The 20,430-nt window shown below is 43.8% G+C and overlaps 1 protein-coding gene across 1 annotated transcript; it reads left to right on the forward strand.

Annotated features, from left to right (window-relative positions):
- Window positions 1–746: 746 nt before the first annotated feature.
- On the forward strand, window positions 747–18,640 carry ACTA2 (actin alpha 2, smooth muscle). Its single transcript, XM_060102396.1, has 9 exons — window positions 747–855; window positions 5,032–5,185; window positions 6,577–6,705; window positions 9,742–9,852; window positions 11,883–11,967; window positions 12,345–12,506; window positions 14,189–14,380; window positions 15,553–15,734; window positions 18,352–18,640. The coding sequence occupies exons 2-9, from the start codon at window positions 5,057–5,059 to the stop codon at window positions 18,493–18,495; spliced, it is 1,134 nt and encodes a 377-aa protein (XP_059958379.1). The 5' UTR covers window positions 747–855; window positions 5,032–5,056; the 3' UTR covers window positions 18,496–18,640.
- Window positions 18,641–20,430: the final 1,790 nt, after the last annotated feature.

A 20,430-nucleotide genomic window follows, 5' to 3' on the forward strand; every position in this document is an offset into this window, starting at 1 on the left:
TGCGGTAGCGGGGCAAGAGGAGGCTCAGAGAGGCTTCCCTTAAACACGCCCTTTGCTCTCAGACTGCTTCTGTGACAGGTGCCTGCATGGACTCTGCTTGAAGGACAGCCCCTATCATGCTGCTACATCGCTCAGGACAAATTAGCAGACACAGATAATGAACCAGGGGACCAAAATGGTCAAGGTCGTGCTGACTTCCAAGAGTCTCTGTGAAAACACGGGCCTTCAAACCTGTCTCCACTTCAATTCCTACTTCCATCACCACCACCCCCGCCCCAGACTTGATTCATAAACCCAGCACTGACGACCACAAAGTTCTCACTCCCTCTCTAAACATATGGACCGTTGCAGCATCACTTTCTTCATTGCAGACCCCGTTTTTAGGGGAATTTTTAAAAGTCCCTGCTTCTCAGAGGCTGCTTCTTTCTGTTCTCAGTTCATGAGGAAATGACTGGAAACGCTAGCAAGACAGCCGGCTGGCATCTCCTGAGGAATGTGCGAACCGTGCCTGCATCTGCCCCATGAGGCTCACTCAGTATCTCTGGGCATTTCAGCAATTGTTCTGAAGGCTTGGGGTGTTTATCTCCCACAGGCAGCTGAGCTGCCTGCCTTTTCATGAGCAGAGCAGTGGAATGCGGTGGAAGAGACCCAGACCTCGGGCCACCCAGATTAGAGAGTTTTGTGCTGAGGTCCCTATATGGTTGTGTTAGACTGAACGGAGGGCTGAAGTCTGTCTTTGTTCCTTGTTTGGGAAGCAAGTGGGAGGGGAGCAGACCAAGGGGCTATATAACCCTTCAGCGTTCAGCTTCTCCGAACACCAGCCAGAGGAGAGAAGCCCAGCCGAGCACTTTCAGGGTAAGTGGCACCGGCCCAGGGATGTGACTTAGATTCCAGTGGCTCTGACATTCCCCAGCATAATCAGATGTCATCTCTGGGGATTTTGGCCAGGCTCACACACTCTGAAATTTTTGAATGAAGATTGTACTACTAACACGATTGTAGCTTTTAGCTCTAATTATCTAACCTTAAAATCCAAGCTAAGACGCAGCCTGGTGTGGGAAAGGGTGGGGAGAGCAAGATGGAATGAAATCTATGTGTGTCACCTGCAACATCTGTTTATACTAAACCAACAGTCTGGGTCTTGCAGCGCATTTCAGAGACGCAGTCAAGCTGTCTGCAGTAAGTTACACGATGATTTATATTTAGGCACTGGAAACTCCAGTATCTGCTTGTGGTTCAGATTTAGTGTGGGGATTTTTCAGTGGACTGTACTTTTGGTGCAGCTATGGTGTCTGGAAGTGGATTTTAGAACTGAACCGAGGTCAGTTGCCTAGCCTTTGATATTGGCTCTTTGTGTATTTGCATCTGGGTTCCTCTGGCTCTCATTGGTAGTGTTTTCTGTGGGAAAGTCTCTTGAGTGTAACTGTGAGCTTACACTTCAAGATATATGTGTCTCAGTGAAGTAAGTCAGAAAGAGAAAGACAAATACCATATGCTAACACATATATATGGAATCTAAGGGGAAAAAAAGGGTCATGAAGAACCTAGGGGTAAGACGGGAATAAAGACACAGACCTACTAGAGAATGGACTTGAGGACACGGGGAGGGGGAAGGGTAAGCTGGGACAAAGTGAGAGAGTGGCATGGACATATATACACTACCAAACGTACAATAGATAGCTAGTGGGAAGCAGCCGCATAGCACAGGGAGATCAGCTCGGTGCTTTGTGACCACCTAGAGAGGTGGGATAGGGAGGGTGGGAGGGAGGGAGACGCAAGAGGGAAGAGATATGGGAACATATGTAGATGTATAACTGATTCACTTTGTTATAAAGCAGAAACTAACACAGCATTGTAAAGCAATTATACTCCAATAAAGATGTTAAAAAAAAAGATATATGCGTCTCGGTTGGTTGGTCGTCTGCAGCAGAGCGCAGCAGGCGCCCCGCTGAATCTTTGTGAATAAAGAGAGAGGGAGCCGAGTGTGCGTCTGACAGCTGTTTGCGTCTCAGCCTGTGCGATGTCTGGTTTGCATTTCTCAGCCGGGCGGGACCTGGGAGCCAGCCCTGCCACCACAGGCTGCTCTTTGCTGTAGATCAGGGGTTGGCAGCTTCAGCCCGGACTGGAGTTTTCACACTGAGATTTTCCTTCCATTTTGTGATTCATGACTAAATATGGTTTGTGTTTCAAGACTGTCGAGCTGGGACCTGGAGCGTTCCCCTCCCACTAACTACTCATTTTTGGCACAAGATGCACTGGAGTCGGTTAGAGCAAACCCCCTGACCCGGGTGCTGTTCCAAAAGCAGACATTCAAGTGTGTTTTACCTAATTAGGAAATGCTTTACTCCAAACCCAGCTGCTCATCAGGTTAGGTAAGAGTTGCAAACCACTGAGCTGGGTCCTTTCTGGGGACACAGATTTCTATAATGACAGTGCTCCTTTTAGAGATTTAAAAATTCTTCCTGAACATTTTTTCTTTCTTTCTTTCTTTCTTTCTTTCTTTTTGCCAAATAAAAACACATTTACCAAATTTTGAGATTTTTTAATTTTCTGCACGCTTGCTGATGCTGAGCGTTAAGCCTACTTTATCTGCAATGCATCTTAACACTCCCCCAAACCCTTCCTGCCCACGGAAAGGGTTACGAAGGACATGTGTATTCATAGTGACCACACCATCACATTTTTAGAGCCTCCTAATTCCAAGTATTTTATCCTGTTTTCAGCCCTTACTTCTGTTTTGGCAAGTCTGCTTAGCACATCCAGAGAGGCTGCTGACCCAGTGCTGACAGCCTCTGACACATGCCTCGGACTCCGACTGCTTCTTCTGCCTTCTCTCTCTTATATTTCTCAACTCTCTTTTTTGCTTCTTAATCTGCTAGGAAGGAAGCCAAATCACATGACTGCCAAACATAATTCAGTGTCTGGAAAGGGAAGGGAAGGGTGGGAAAAGAAAGAGTCGGCCATTGATAAACCTCATTTTCCATTCTTACAAGTAGAATCCACAAGGTGAAGGTTTCTGTGGTAGGCCTAGAGGGAGTGTGGAGAGGAAGCAAAGACTAGAAGTAAAAAGATCTGGATAATGATAATAATCATATAATGATGCTAATAATTTTAAAATAATATTTATTGCAAATTCATAATGTATATGCCACCATAAATTATTTTAAATGCCTTTTAGGAAATCTACTCCCCATAAGAACTCTATGTACTACATACAGATTTTACTGTTGTTTCATAGATAAAGAAACTGATTTAGAGATGTTACATAACTTACTAAGTCACATAGCTTCTAAGCGGTGAAGGCCACACTCAAATCCAGAGTGAGACTCCAGAATCCAAGCCCATAATCATCATGTGCTTTAATTTTTATTGTCCTAACTCTACCAGTTTTGGGATCTTGGACAAATCATTCCAACCTGAGTCTTGATTTCCTGGTTTGTCAGCTGGCGATAATAGTACATGTCCTGGATTTTAAGATATGTCCTCTCAGTTGAGGTTCATGCTCTTTGCAAAGGGCTACGTTGCATGAGACACTGCCATGGAAGGTCTAGGCATTTGGAAAGACGGAGCATTGGTTTCATGGGAATGGTCTGGCACAACTCACACTGTAATAGCTTTTTTTTCTTTTCTTAGGTCCCAGAAATTTCCTTAAAAGAGTTGCCTTTTATATCTAGGCCTGGGGGTGCAATGAGTTCACCAACTTAGAAGAATCTTCCTGAACCTGAAATCCTATCATCTCAAAGTCAGGCAGAGAACTCTGGGTGTCCTTCTCTTTAAAAACTATTTTCACCTAATTCTGCTTAGAAAATGGAAGGGGTCTAGATTGAAAGCTGAACGGTAGCCAAGGGTACCTGATCTCTTGTTCAACTTTGCCTGTAAGGCCCTGTGTGCCCTTGAGCAAATCACTTCCCCTGATTTTTCTCATTTGAGAAACGAGGGCATTAAATGAAAACGTTCTCTAATAAGCCTTCAATTTCCCAGATCTTTAAGTTTTTACTTTTGCTCCAGCCTTCCAAATTTTGCCGTAGGATCCAAGCTTAACAATGGGATATTTAAAATATTGTTTTCTTACTAAAAGAATACACGCTCAATTTATTTAGAAAATATTACAGAACTCAGGGATGATCATTTAAAATACCTAGAAAACCCACCACTTCAAAAATAACCCCCATCAACATCATGGTAAATATGGTTAATCTTTTTCTAGTGCATAAAAATACATTTTTAATGGGATCATACAATGTTACTTTCTCTAACTTAGTATTACATAAGAATATACCTGTAACTTATCCTTTTATTTATCTTTTTTAATGGCAACAAAGCATTCTACTGCATGATGTCTAAAGTTTTGGATTCACCTTGGCTTGTTGGACTTACAGGGTAGCAGTGGTTTTTATTAATGGAATAACTGTGGTCCCTAAAATTTAAAGCACCTTCTTAGAAAGTTTTGATTGGTTCTAATGTTTTTCCAAGGGTAAAATTTAAAGTCCTCAGGATCCAAAAGAGAATTTTCTTTTAAACATTTTACATTAAATGTCGCAATATTTCCAAATTTTCACATGCTGCCCATTCCTCAAAATCTACATTTTTGAAAAAAATTTGAAGTTATAACATATCTAGAAAAATGTGAAGATGGTTGGATACAGACAGCAAATTCCAGATACTTCTTTAACAAATGACTTGTCCCTGTGAATATCTGATCTCATGGTCTGATATTCCATATGTGCTCTGCAGTAGTTCATTCATTCACTTACTTAGTCAGTCTTTAAAGTGCCTGTGAGCACATGTGACGTGCCAGCCACGGTGCTAGAGACCTGTTGTATGAACGTGGAAATCAGAGTTTTAGTTATAAAAAGTTTTCAGTCTAATGAAAATACTTTGAGATAAATGCTGTGTTAGATAAGAATCAGCAGAGGGCGCTCTAGGAGTACACAGGAGGGGTCTCAACCCAGCCTGGAAGGTGGGAGTGGTCAGGTTAAGTGCCATGACTGTTGGATAACAGCGGGGTGGCTTCCTCCCTGTTCCCTGCAGGACCCTGTGTCTAGCTCCAGCCAAGATGTGTGAAGAAGAGGACAGCACCGCCCTGGTGTGTGACAATGGCTCTGGGCTCTGTAAGGCTGGCTTTGCTGGGGACGATGCTCCCAGGGCTGTTTTCCCGTCCATTGTGGGACGTCCCAGACATCAGGTGAGGAAAATTTTCTCTGGAACAGAGAGAAACAAAGCTATAGATTTGGTCCCTCTATGTCTCTGGCACCCGCTATGGGTATTCATAGATTGTCTGTTGCTCTCTGCCCGGGAATTATGTAACCATGTTAAAAATGTACCTCTGATGATTGACGTCTAGAAATAAGTGCCAGTTTAATACACAATGTTGATAGATTATCTATTGGGTGTCTATCAGATACAAAGACTGACTCTTTTTCATAAATCCTTTTTGTCTAAATGTAATCATTGTCATCAGCATCAGAAATATTTATGAGTTTATGGGTTATCTGATGTATTCCATAGCTACTCTTTGGAAAGAAACTAAAATAAAAGCCCAGGTCACTCACTCTCACAGAACCTAATGTTAGATGAAAATCAGCATTGTTACCAAATGTAATTTTACGTCTGTTAGCTGTCAGCAAAATACATCTGGACAGCCACATGGTAATTTTACATAGCATTATGTAGAAACAAAATGTTGATGGCAGCCACGGGGTAAAAACTAAGAGTTTCATCTCAGAAATTCTCGTTCACAGCAGAAATGTATTTTGCACATTGAGCCTATCTGTTTGATATTTAAGCTTTCAATTTGGCATAGAGTCACAAGAACAAATAATAGAAGCCTCTCCCCATGAATGAACTCTGTCCCTTTGTTGAACTTGTGGGATGGAGATATTTTGCATAAATCAATACTTATGGAACTACAGTAGCCACGATTGTTTTGCAATTTTAATTTTAAGTCACTCCAGTACAATTTTAAATTTTAGTAATGAGAATTCTCTCTTTTTTAAAGCTTCACCTTAATGATTAAAAAATACATCCCACTACTTTAGGCAGATGTCAGTGTTGATAGGTATGAATTTATCTATGAGAAATCAAGCACAGAGTGATCATTTGTAGAAATAATGTTTTTGCTTATAACGGTTAGATATACTCTTGGGTAGGTGACAACTTCAAAAGTACAGTTGAAAGGATTAAAAGAGGCAAAATGCCATGTAACTAATATGTAAAAATTTACATATCCATTCAACAAATAATGACTGAGTGCCGAATATGTGCCAAGCAATTTGTCATAGTGCGAACAAGACAGATACAATCTTTGCCCTAAGAGAGCACATCAAGTGATGTAGAAGATAAATGACACAAAGTTGCCTTACCCTCAGGGTTCTCTGCTATTTGAGAGAACTATTCAGGCCTGTTTCCAATCAACTAAGGCTGTTTCTTAAGAACTTAGTGACAGTAGGATTCAACATATCATTGTTGGTACCGGAAGGAACTTTGATCGCAATGATTTAACCCTTTGTGTTCGGACTGTAATCAGTTCACAAGTTCTGAGAGAGGCTGGCTCGTGACGTGTTGAACCTTTTTTAGGGGGTGATGGTGGGAATGGGACAAAAAGACAGCTACGTGGGTGATGAAGCACAAAGCAAAAGAGGAATCCTGACCCTGAAGTACCCGATAGAACACGGCATCATTACCAATTGGGATGACATGGAAAAGGTACCGGGAGATTCATGCATGATTCCTGGGGTTCCTGTTTCCAAACATCTTGCTACTGCTGGGGAAAAGAACTGGCTCACTTTGCCCAATTGTACTTTTACTTGTTGATATTCCTTCTAGATTATTACTAACTGGAAAAGAATCCTGAACTGTTTCTTTAAATTAAAAAAAAAAGCAAATCCTTTGCCTAACAGGGGTTATAAACCAATTAGAGTGAGCTAGCTCTGCAGATGAGAACAGTAGTCCTTAGACAATGGTGGGAATTAATAGTCTATTGCTCAGTCCACTGGCTTGCCCTCCGAGGACAAGCATTATATGAGTAGCAGCCAGGAGAACAAAGGGTTGCCTTCACCCACCCATTCTTGAAAGTTTTTCATTAACTCACCCTGAACATTAAAAATATATATATATTTATTTGTTTTCACTATAGAAAACTATACATTCATACATTCCTGAATGTTCCTCAACATATTGAAGCCCAAGCGCATGACAAAAATTTTTAAATAAATATTTTTAAAAGTATCTCCGTGTTGCATTAAGTGAAGTCTTTATCTCCCAGACCCATATAGAAGAGCTAATGGGGAGAAGAGTTAAATCCTAGGATTTTGATGTTTGTTATTAGGCATTATGGAAACACAAGTGATCAGAGAAAAAGCAGAAGAAATAATGAGAAAGTGACTTAAATTTTTTAAATGCAGCAAATATATTAGAACCAGAACATCTGGACTTTTATATATCTGTCAGCTCCATACACACACTCTCTCTCTCTCTCTCTCTCTCTCTCTCTCTCTCTCTCTCTCTCCCTCCCACTAGTGTAAAAGAAAATAGTGTTGCTAGGATTTATCAGTAATAATGCTGAAACTTCTGCTTCTCTACAAAAATTGTGTTTCATTAGGTTTACTGAGTCTAAGATTCTGGATTTGGTTAAGACTGCAGTTTTCACTGTGAAGAAGATATTAATAGTAGGAAAATACTCTTTTAAGAGTTTCTCCATGGAGCTGGCAGCGTCTCAGAGGAATGCACTTGGAGAAAGATCCTTGGAACAAATAAAGCATTCCATAATTTTTAAAATTTAAATTCAAAGGGTCTTCGAGAGAGAGAGAGAGAGAGAGAGAGAGAGAAGAATAAGAGAGAGAGAGAGGGATTGGTTGGTTTTTAGATGATGCTTCAGAGTATCCATAGTATATAATACGATTGGTAGAATTTCTTTTCTTCACTTTTTTTTTTGTGATTTCTTGAACACTGTGTTGCTTTTACTCCATCAAAGAAATAGAACTTTCAGGAGTCTCATTTCCTTTCTAGAAACAACAAATTCAAAACCAAAGTAACTGCAATAAGATAAAGACTCTTTAAAGTCGATCTAGCTTTTATTAATGTATGAGCTTTCACTAGCAGTTCTTGTTTTATTTTGTTTTAATTCTGAATGAATTTAATATTTCTGGTGCTAGTGGAGAATTTTCAGTCTTTTAAAAATAACTAGTTAACTGAAACTTTTTCACAATGGTTTGTTCTTTATGGCATCCAGGGCTTAAAGAGGATGCTCACAGGGAACTCTACTTAATATTCTGTAATAACCTATATGGGAAAAGAATCTGAAAAAGTATGGATATATGTATATGAATAACTGAATCACCTTGCTGTACACCTGAAACTAACACAACATTGTAAAACAACTATACTCCAATATAAAATAAAAATTAAATTAACAAAAGAAACAGCTCAGGGCTTCCCTGGTGGCGCAGTGGTTGAGAGTCCACCTGCTGATGCAGGGGACACGGGTTCATGCCCCGGTCCGGGAAGATCCCACATGCCGCGGAGCGGCTGGGCCTGTGAGCCATGGCCGCTGGGCCTGCGCGTCCGGAGCCTGTGCTCCACAACGGGAGAGGCCACAACAGTGAGAGGCCCGCGTACTGCAAAAAACAAAACAAACAAACAAAAAAAACCCCAAAAAACACACAAAGAAACAGCTCAAAAATAAAGAGGATGCTCAGCCATGAAGCAAACACAAGTATGTACAAAGTACATCACACGGACATGCTAGAAATAGACACTGGCTTTTTTTGGAAACACCTGAAGGCCAAATGTCTGCCCATGAACGAAAGGTCCAGAGTGTGCTGACCAAGGCAGGCTTCTCTCAGCCCTGGGGAGCAAAGAGGGGAATGGAGGGGAGGAAAATTTCCCTCAAATATTAAAAGGGGCAATTAGGCAATTAGGTCAGCTTCATTCATCCTTTCATATATTCATTCATTTGTGCTTTTACTTGCTACTCTAAGTCATTCGCCCATGAATATTAACTACAGTGGAAATAGGGGGTAAAGAAGATATAGTTGAATAATAGTAACATTTACTCTGGGCTAGGAACTGGGCTAAATAGCAACTCTAGGGTTCCCTGACTTAAGTCTCACAAAGACATACAAATTATTATTTATTTATTTATTTATTTATTTATTTATTTATTTTTGCGGTACGCGGGCCTCTCACTGCTGTGGCCTCTCCCGTTGTGGAGCACAGGCTCTGGACACGCAGGCTCAGCAGCCATGGTGCACGGGCCTAGCCACTCCGCGGCATGTGGGATCTGCCCGGACCGGGGCACGAACCCGTGTCCCCTGCATCGGCAGGCGGACTCTCAACCACTGCGCCACCAGGGAAGCCCACAAATTATTTTTATATTACCCATGGACAGATTGTGGCTGAGAAGGGTTAAAATTTGCCTAAGCTCACATAACCAAGAAGTGGTTAAGCCAGGATTTGAACCCAGGTTTGATGCCAGAGCCTGTACCCTTAACCACTACTCCATCCTGCCTCATAGTCCGGGGTTTGCATTTTTGCTCATTCACCTACTAGCTGTGAACCCTCAGTAAGTTATTTACAGTCTTTGAGTTTCAATCTCTGCATCTGTAAAAATGGGGACACATAATGAGTACTTCTAGCATTTTATTTGGACCTGGTTTCATTAGCCCATTCTGATCCCTTTTTGAGGACTGCAGTGTCCCTACAGCGTCACATCATTGTGCTTTTCCTTGGTCCCCCTGCTAGATCTGGCACCACTCTTTCTACAATGAGCTTCGCGTTGCCCCTGAAGAACATCCAACCCTGCTCACCGAGGCACCCCTGAACCCCAAAGCCAACCGGGAGAAAATGACCCAGGTAAATATGCACTCCAGGGCCCAGCACTTTGGTGTCTGGGGAAAGTCCTGTGTTAAAGGGGCTGTGCAGGACAGCAGCGAGAAGGCCCATCCAACAGTCCAGTCACAGGCTGATAACTTTCCAGGATTCCAAAGGCCAGGAGCATCCTGATGGCACTGACATCCTTACTGCAGGAATGGCCCCTTGATTCCAAGAGCAACGGGAAAATTCCAAGATTTAAGTGAAAATGTGACATGTTTAGGTTAAAACCTTCTAAGGAGAAGTCATTTCAAAGTGCAGGATAACATAAAATGGGGAATTTTGGTTCTGGAGTCTGACAGATCCCGGTTTGAAAACTCGATCTGTCACTTAATCAGCTATGTGACTTTAAAGAATCCACTTAATTTCTCAGAGCCTCAGTTTCCTTGTCCATATGTTGGGAATAATATTAGTACTATTATTTTTCAAAGGATTGATGTGAAGATTAATGAGGTAAATGCTAAATGTGTTTCATGGTACCTGGTCTGATAACCTTCAACAAATAGTTATTATTGTTATTATTGTCACTTGTCTGAAGCTCAAAGGTTTTGGATCAGGAGACTATCCATTCCACCAGCCAGACAAGATTTCCAGTTTGGATGAGCTGCTAAATAAATACGCCTAGTGTCAATTTCATGCTTGCTATGGTTAGGCACTGGGCTAAGCATTTTATACGCATTGTCTCTTTAAATCTTAACAATGTAAAGCAGGAGCTATTCGTATGCTGATAATATAAATGAAGAAATCGAGGCTCAAGTACATTAGGTGATTGTCCCAAGGTCACACAGCTAGAAGTGGCAGAGCTTGGACTTGGCCCATGACCTTTTGACCTCAGAGAATAATAAATGTAAATACTGCAGGGTCTTTTTCTTGGAAGAGTTCTAGGCGCTACACCAACACACTAGCAGCTGTTCTCTACAGGGGAACATCTGTGTGCCTGGGAAGTGCTCATGTAGCAAGAGATGTTGTTTCTTATGGGGGCTATTTTTCCTGTGAATGGTAAAACATATAGTTGGGAATTATGGCCGTCTAGCAAATGATGCTAGATATTCACTCTGGTGAATAGACCAGGGAGGGTTTTGCAGATGGAGAAATGGTGGTCTGTGGGCATCTCCGTGGGCACAGATTTCTAATGCTTGACCGGGAGGGACTCTGGTTCTAATCGTGTCCCTAGACTGCATGAGCTGCCACATTGACATTCATACTTGGTTCTCTGTTACCAGCAGGAGGTTCTTTTCTTCCAGGAATCAGGGCTCCTTCACTGCAGCCAGAGTGGCCTCAGATTCTAGGGCTGGCATTGACCCAGCAACTACATAAAAAAGTGGAACAGATTAAATGAACCTCAGAGCACAGAACAGGGCTCATTTCAACCAGTCTGAGCTTCAGGTTTAAAGGGTCTCTTTTGGGAATTCCCTGGCGGTCCAGTGGTTAGGACTCTTGAGCTTTCATCACTGCAGAGGGCCTGGGTTCAATCCCTGGTCAGGGAACTAAGATCTGCAAGCCACGCAGCCAAAAAAAAAAAAAAAAAAAAAAGGGCTCTTTCATACACCAGAGAAGTATAGATGCTGTCTTTTGTTTCTTCTGGCTTTGATAACAGTATTAAGTCCTGGACTGTTCACAGTGGAGGACCCTGAGAACGCTTCTCATCCAAACTCCTCCTCCATTTGTAATCAAGAGACCTGGAATGAAGTCCACGTTATTCAGCTGTTAGTTTGGTGAATTCTCCCAGGTCATGTTCAAGTCAGGGCCAGGGCCAGAAGCTAGAGCCCCCTTATACCTGGCTGGTCATATATCCCCCTCTCCATGCCATCAGGCCTCTGGTATAATGGTTTCTTCATTTACACCTTCATTTCTCCTTGACTAGTAATCAAGGCTTCCCTGGCCCTCCTTTACCTTAGTTTCCTCTACCCAGAACGACGTGGGCCCCCTGCATTCCTCAACAAGATGCTGTCTTGTGCATTCTTGGTAAGACTGGCAGCATCACTAACTCAGCTCTTTGAATTGCTTTGCAGATCATGTTTGAGACTTTCAATGTCCCAGCCATGTATGTGGCTATTCAGGCAGTGCTGTCCCTCTACGCCTCTGGACGTACAACTGGTAGGTGGTTGGGAGCAGGTGAGAGCCTCAGCTGAATACACCATCAGTTACAGGATTTAATGGTTCATAAACATGCGGGTTGTGATGGATTGGGGTTTAGTTCAAATTGACAGGGTTAATTCCAGCCCTCAGAGGTCTTCTTCTCACCTTTAAAATTAAGCCCTTTAACTTGTATTTCCAGGAGGACTTCTCCTATTGTTTCCCTCTTCCTGTTCTTTTCTTTTTTATCTTCTTTAACCAGCCCTGCCCCCACTTCTCCTATCAAATGCCTTCCTTCCTTTCAAATAAGAGGCTTAGAAATTCCCCTTCTACTAGACCAGAAAGTGATCACATACCAGCTGCCCTGGTGACTTTTATTGTGTACAACTGTCCCCCAGGCATTGTACTGGACTCTGGAGACGGTGTTACCCACAATGTGCCCATCTATGAGGGCTATGCCCTGCCCCACGCCATCATGCGTCTGGACCTGGCTGGCCGAGATCTCACCGACTACCTCATGAAGATCCTGACCGAGCGAGGCTATTCCTTCGTGACCACAGGTGAGGCCTGCGGGAGATAAAGGGAGGGGGTGTAAGGGCGGGGTGTTCTTCGAGGACTTGGTGATTATCCAAGGAAACAATGGGAGGCAGCCTTGCAGGTATCAAGGCCAGATTCTAATGCCCAGGGCAAAGCAATGAATATTTTGCTATGTGAAATTGCCAAATAATTACACTATTTATTCAAGAAGAACAGTGATAACCATCTGGTATTATGAGCTCGTCAGAGTTGCACTATTTGAACATTTTTTAATCCCTTGCATTCACACATAGAGACTGAAGGTGGTATGGTGTGGTGATGGGCAGTCTTTGGAGACATCTCAGTAGGACTTGGGTCCCAATTCTGCTACTCACTAGCTGTGTGACCTCGGACTAGATGCTCAAGTTCACTAAGCCATAGCCTCTTCATCTGTAAAATGGGAGTAATCATAGACCCTTTCTCACAGGATGCTGTGAGTAGAAAATGAGATCATGCACATCGAATTCCTGGCCCTGAGGAAGCACGCAGCACTTGTTAGTGACCATAAATATTAACCCGCAGGCAGCGACACATTTGTCTTCAGACTATAAACTGGTGTTCCGCTGCCCAGAGGCAGAGACTACACTAGAGATGTCGGGACGTCCTCAGTGCCCTTGACCCTGGCTGCCCGCCCTCCCTTGGCCTGTTTGGTCTTGTCCAAATGGTTAGGTTTCTGGACAGCTCTGAGGCTTATTCTGGACTCCAAGTTTGAGCCCTGATGAAGATGTTAAAATCTCCTTTTGGAGTAGGCAGTTGAGTGAATTCTGTTCCTTCTCTACTCCCTATGAAGAATTCCAAGATGCTTCCAGAAGGTTCCTGGGACCCAGATGGAACCAATAGCTTAGAACTTCAGAGGGCAGGAGTCTGAAAGCGGTCTGCCTGCCCACTTCTTCCATGCACCACTGGGGCCTTCTTAACTGGGACTTGTCCTGAGCCAGGGCCTGCCTCTTTCTGGAAGGTGATGAATTTTCCAAGGGTTTGAGCTAGAACCTACCTGGCCCAGATGACATGGGTCTCTGGAGCTTTTTGAAACTGTAGGGGCCTCTAAGGGGCGGCTTCGGCACGTGTCGTCCTGGTCAACTGAAAATCCAATATAACAAACTGTTATAAAGCACTTATAATGGAGATTCATTAGTTAATCGTGCAAAAAAGTTAATGTACAAAGGATTTCCTGCTCTTTGCCTGTTTCTAGCCAGCTCATTTTCATCCTGTCCTGAACTTTCCAGACAATATTTGCTAAGAACCTTCTGTGTGAGGCACTCTGCTGGGAACAGAAGCGGTTCCGTAGTGGACTTATAATTTAATTGCCCTGATGGATTTGGGGGTGCAGAATGTAATGTCGAACTTATACACTTTGTGGATGGAGCCTGTATTGTAGGAGAGCCTGCAGTAGGGCAGGTGGATTTTTTTTTTTTTTTTTTTGCGGTAAGCGGGCCTCTCACTGTTGTGGCCTCTCCCGCTGCGGAGCACAGGCTCCAGATGCGCAAGCTCAGTGGCCATGGCTCACGGGCCCAGCCGCTCCGCGGCATGTGGGATCTTCCCGGACCAGGGCATGAACCCATGTCCCCTGCATCGGCAGGCAGACTCTCAACCACTCACCACCAGGGAGGCCCGGGCAGGTGGATTTTTACCGCCTGTGCAAACCTTGTTTGTATCTCGCTGACAGCTGAGCGTGAGATTGTCCGGGACATCAAGGAGAAACTGTGCTATGTAGCCCTGGACTTTGAAAACGAGATGGCCACTGCTGCGTCCTCCTCCTCCCTCGAGAAGAGCTACGAGCTGCCTGACGGGCAGGTGATCACCATCGGGAACGAGCGGTTCCGCTGCCCAGAGACCCTGTTCCAGCCCTCGTTCATCGGTAGGCAGCACGCCCTGGCCCTGCTTCTGGGGAGACCACCCTCTCCACCTGCACCCAGCCGACCCTCAGCCCCCAGCACCCTTCTGCGTGTGGGGACATGTGACAGGGGCCACAAAACCAAGTGCATTTCTAAACCAGGTCAAAGGAAAGAAGGTCACATTTTTAAGAGTTAAGGAGGCCAGAAAAGGAGTTTTCTTTTTAAGAAAACATTGTCTATGTTGTAGTCAAGCCCAAAGCATTCTTGCTGTGTGGTTTACGGTGAAAGAATCAGATACTCTCTGTGCTTAGGACACAGTGGAGCCACCGGATGGATGGATGGGAAGGATAGGTTGAATGCTGAGTCTGGGAATAATAGGGGGAGAGAAAAGTGGAAATGCCCAATCTTACATTAGCACTGACCTTGGGAGACGGGTTAGCATAGTTGTTTACAGAGGGCAGGCTCTGGGAGGGGTGAGCCTGGGTTTGAGTCTTAATTCTCTATTCATGACCTTGGATGCTGAAGTCTCAGGGTCCTCATCTGTAAAATGAGGATTATCATAGTACCTATTTCATAGGCTGGCTGTGAGGATTACACGAGCTGTGGGCGGGGGGTGGGGGGCACTTAGCCCAGGACTTGGCCAAAATGAGTATTCAATGCTTATTAGATATTGGCTGTAAGTAATCACTAAGCATTATTAGTATTACATCACAAAACTGCAAAGATTGAAGAAAAGCGAGTCTTTGTCCAAATAAAATGAAGCTTTTTTTTTTTTGGATGATTCAGCATCATAAAGCTTTGAGGAGTAAGAACAAGGCAGCAGCCAAAGAGAGACTTGGGAAAGTTCTGAGCAACAGCTGCAACATTGGCTCAGCATGGAACCTTCTGCTGGCAATCTGAAGACTTTGCTTCTTATGTGAATCATTTATAGTAGTGAGTCTATTAAAAATCAGGGATATGATGTTGTAGCCTCCCACCTTCCCAGAGATGCTGAGGAAGGGCTTCCTCCCTAGACAAGAGGTAGGAGGACACGGGGCATTCGAGGACCTTTCGGTCCTGAGATGGCTGGTTCCCAGAGCATCATGCCTGCCTAACTTTTGTCCAGTGTAAGATCATCCAGTTGCTCGCATCATCTTCCACGTCAACCTGGCCTTTATTCACCACCCAAGGACCATGGCCTGTGTTTCTTTTCCAGGGATGGAGTCTGCTGGCATCCATGAAACCACCTACAACAGCATCATGAAATGCGATATTGACATCAGGAAGGACCTCTATGCTAACAACGTCCTGTCCGGGGGCACCACCATGTACCCTGGCATTGCCGACCGCATGCAGAAGGAGATCACGGCCCTGGCGCCCAGCACCATGAAGATCAAGGTACAGTTCAGTGACGGGCCCATGTATGCTGCTGGCAATGCCAGCCCTGCAACCAGAGGTGAAGGACTCTTCAGAGGCTACATCTTGGTCACATGCACTCATGGGTTTTAGAGCTAGGCAGTGGTTAAAAGTCCACAAGTCCCATACTATAAATGATATAGGTCAGTTCAGTTCATAAAGAAGTTGAATTATCTTGTACAAAATTTAATCTGTACTTATCCTTGTCAATCATCTACTTTCAGCAGCTGCAGTGAAGGTCAATAGAGCCCCCCATGTGTCCATATCTCACTAAAATACACATTTTGTTGTTTTTCCTCATCACAAAAATAGTGCATGTCATGTATAGAGTGTTACAAATATTACAGATGAGCCAGACTTATTTCTGAAGAGGTGTAACCCTGTAGATTCAATAGTGTATACTCTTCTTCCAGTACTAAATGTGACTCCATCTCAGTGGCCAGGAATTAGAATTTTATCTTCATCTCTCTGTCTGACATACCCTTTGATACAAGTGCTCAAAAGTGCAGCATGGCCCCAGGATGACCAAGCTCAGTGCTTGAGCCATCAGAATCCCTACACTGTGTGAGTTTTGAGTCACAGTCAAAGAAACTCAGATTAAAAGGCCATCATTCTTTGGAGGCAAACTTACATGTGGCTGATGACTTCTCAAAGGCTGTTATCACTCTGAAATCAGGAGGCCAGGCTGGGACCTTCTGATCCACGCCCCAGGGAGCAGGAGAAGGGGCCCTCTGGGGGCACTTCACACACACGAGAGGTATTCAGACAAGTTCTCTGTGATTTGCACTCTTTTTTTTTTTTTTGCGGTATGCGGACCTCTCACTGCTGTGGCCTCTCCTGTTGCGGAGCACAGGCTCCGGACGCACAGGCTCAGCGGCCATGGCTCATGGGCCCAGCCTCTCCGCGGCATGTAGGATCCTCCCGGACCAGGGCATGAACCCGTGTCCCCTACATCGGCAGGCGGAGTCTCAACCGCTGCACCACCAGGGAAGCCCCTTGCACTCCTTTTTTGAAAGGGTCTGCAGCTAACCTAACAGGGAGGGCTAGACTGAAGCATGCTGTCTCTCCACATTAGAGGTTCGGAATTCTGCGGGTTAAGAGGAGAGAGACTGTTTTCTGAGGATTTATGATTCTTGGATGCCCCTCCGATTGGCACTTACCTCCTCATCTTCCCACCCTGGAGGGAGGGACATGAAACCAGCTGCTCGGGTTGCTGACAAAGCCAACCTAGGTTGGGGATATATGACAGACACCCAGCTAGAGTTAGGTAGTTTCTAGTTCTTCAAACTTGGAAGTGTTGAATAGAAATGAATGTAGAACTTTGAGCTCCAGTGTGATGAGAGCAAACCATTAAAAACCTGGCACAGTAAGATGGTGACCTTAGGGGAAACTGACACTGAATGGGGGTGGGGGGTGGTCTATAGGAACTCTCTGTACTGTCTTTACCACTTTGCTGTAAAACTAAAATTATACGAAAATGAAAAGTTATTTCTAAAACAAAACAAAAAAATACCTGGGAGAAGTCCAGGTTTGCATACTGGGTCTGATAGGTACCAACCGGTGTGATCAAGGTCAATTACTTAAACCTCTCTCAGTCTCTGTTTCCTCATTTGGAATATGGGAGTAATTCAGTACTTACTCTTCAAAGTGGTTATAAGGATTAAATGAGATAGTACATGTAAAATGCTTAGCACAGTGCTCGGCACATGGTAAGTGCTCGGTAAATATCAGGTACTTGTATTGCAAATAAATGTTCAACCAGAGCTCAAGGCATAAACAGAAATTAAACCCTTTCACCACCGTTTCAGAAATACCTTATCTGTTGGCCCAAGTGTCCATATTCATTTCTACCCAAGTATCCAAGTCTGATGTGGAATTTGGAATTACTCAACTATAGCTATTTGTAGAGTTGCTGTAGGGAGACATACCCTCGGCCTGGTTCACTGCTCTCTGAGCCTAAACCATCCATTGATTTAAGAAACGTCAACATGTCCTTACATGCCAGGCCTATGCAGTGGGTAGGGCCAGCCAATGCAGCCTAACCCAGACCTATCCCAGGGGAATGTTCATCCCAGTGGGGGATGCTTGGGCGCCTCTGTGTTAAACAGTGCATCTCAGTGTACTTAATCAGGTCTATAGTAAGTTCCTGTGTGGTAAGTTCTGGCACAATCAAAACTTCTCCTCAAAGTTGCTGGTGTTTGTGTACACAGAGCATATGTGTCGTGTTGAGTTCTGAAGAACAGCTTATGGAAGTCAGGAACATTGTCAGGGCTTAAATGGAGGCCATGCAGGATTTGGGGCCAACTTTCAGTTTGCCCAATAGTAGACTGAATGCAGCAGGTGTGTCATAGATGCTTTGGAATAGACTGTGTAAAAGGAAGCTGGGAAACCAAATGTGCTCATTGAAGAATCTCTAAATCCACAACTTATTCACACCCCATGGGTTAGGGTTCAGGTCCGGGTTCAGCATCTAACAGCCAAGATTGTCCCTGTTGTCCATGAAGCTTCAGCAGGGGTCACCAAATTCGGACCATGCTGGAATGCCCAGGCCCCGTTTTCTAGTGCATTAATGGCCTTTCTTCCTCATCCTGACCAACAGATCATTGCCCCTCCCGAGCGCAAATACTCTGTCTGGATTGGCGGCTCCATCCTGGCCTCTCTGTCCACCTTCCAGCAGATGTGGATCAGCAAACAGGAGTACGACGAGGCCGGGCCATCCATCGTCCACCGCAAATGCTTCTAGAACACTTCCCTGCTCTCTGTCTCTAGCACACACTGTGAATGTTTTGTGGAGTAATGCCTTCTATTCTTTTCCAAATCATTCCTAGCCAAAGCTCTGACTTGTTACCTATGTGTTTTTTAATAAATCTTAAATATGTTACCTGTAACCTGTCGCCTTGGCCTCTGATCAGCACCAGGCTGATCACGTTATTTCTGTTTGGCTGACCTCACCCATTACAGAGTGGCTCCCTCTAGTGGTACGGCCAAGGACATGACAACCAGGATGTGTAAGTTTCCCCGGAAAGGGTAGAATCACATTAACACGGGAAGTGCCAACCAATGCCGTAAGTGGGAAGAAATTGAAAACACACAGGAGATAAACATAAACATGGGTTAAAATGTATCAGCAGGATAATCCACACTGACTCACAACTTGCTGAGTCATTATGTAACTTTGCTCTCTATAACTTCCTGACTGGTAGCCTAGTGGGTGAAAATAAAACAACAACTCTGTGTGCGTGTGTATGTGTGTGCTTGTACACACACATACATACATATATTATACATGCACATATATATGACTTTTTATATATAACATATTAAACTTAATTAAAACAAAGTATGACTTAAGTTTACCAGGGGAAACATAGATTTTTAAAAAACAGAAACAGTGCTCTAAAATCTCACTACACATCTAAATCATCTGTTTCCCTTCTCCTAATCAATATCTGTCTCTGAAAATGATACTACAGTTACTTTCACACCAGAAGGGATGGGAAAAGTAACAATACTTTCCAAGGACCACTGGTGTCAATCATCACCACTAAGGGATTCACACATATCTTCACTCATTTGTTCTTCAGAACTCTTTGGGGAAAATATTATTATCATGCCCATTTTATTTTACTTTATTTTGACATAATTTTTTATTGAAGTATAGTTGATTTACAATGCTGTGTTAGTCTCATGTGTACAGAAAAGTGATTCAGTTATACACACATATATATTTATTCTTTTGCAGATTCTTTTCCCTTATAGGTTATTACAAAATACTGAGTAGAGTTCCCAGTGCTATACAGTAGGTCCTTGTGGGTTATCTTTTTTTTTTTTCAGGCTGCACCACACGGCATGCAGTATCTTAGTTCCCCGACCAGGGATGGAACCTGTGGCCCCTGCAGTGGAAGTGTGGAGTCTTAACCACTGGACCACCAGGGAAGTCCCGGTTATCTATTTTTTTATATAACAGTGTGTATATGTTAATCCCAAACATTTTATAGAGGAAGAAACAGAAGTTTTCCCTTAATATCATTATATAGGAGAGCTGTCAACTTCTCTTTTACCCAACTGGCCCAGGAGGTACAAAGATGTATAAAAATACTTTCTCTGCCCTAAAGCGTCTTTGTCTCAAAGCACTTTTCTGCCCAGGCTGTTTAGCATCCTCGCAGCTCCCCGGCTGTGTGCCACTTGTCTTCCTGGGTATAAACATCTGAGTGCGGTCAGCAGCCACTGTCTGTCCTTGGGAGTTAGGAGGTGGATCTCCGTCCATGGAAACATCTCACTGCAGAGACCTCAGAGTCAAAGATTTAATGCCTGTTTGGTCCAGAAAATCCAAGCTTCCCCTGGTCTCCTTTGCCTGTAGCTTCAGCCAATTAAGATTAATACTACAAAAAATAAGAGATGGCATGTGCTGAGTAACTGTCATGACCAGATCCTGCCAAGCCTTTTATATTAGGACCTCATTTTATCCTACAACAGCCCTATGGATTGGATATTCTCACGGCCTTTTTACGGATGGAGCAACCGAGGCTACGAGTGGTTAAGGAACATACCCAATGTTATACTACTGGCAGAGATGGGACTTGGGCTTGGTTCCAAATCCATACTCTTAGCCTTTAAGCCAGCATTTCTCAAAAAGCAGGTCACAGAGGTCAACCTCATCAGGAGCTCATTTTAAATG

The sequence above is a fragment of the Mesoplodon densirostris genome, chromosome 1 (assembly GCF_025265405.1).
Source record: "Mesoplodon densirostris isolate mMesDen1 chromosome 1, mMesDen1 primary haplotype, whole genome shotgun sequence".
In the NCBI taxonomy this organism is placed as follows: domain Eukaryota; kingdom Metazoa; phylum Chordata; class Mammalia; order Artiodactyla; family Ziphiidae; genus Mesoplodon; species Mesoplodon densirostris.

Bases quoted from the DNA above. Each gene is read 5' to 3' on its own strand.
- ACTA2 (XM_060102396.1), top strand. From the start codon at position 5,057: ATGTGTGAAGAAGAGGACAGCACCGCCCTGGTGTGTGACAATGGCTCT. The intron at 5,186-6,576 runs GTGAGGAAAATT...AACCTTTTTTAG, and splicing joins TGGGACGTCCCAGACATCAG to GGGGTGATGGTGGGAATGGG. The intron at 9,853-11,882 runs GTAAATATGCAC...ATTGCTTTGCAG, and splicing joins ACCGGGAGAAAATGACCCAG to ATCATGTTTGAGACTTTCAA.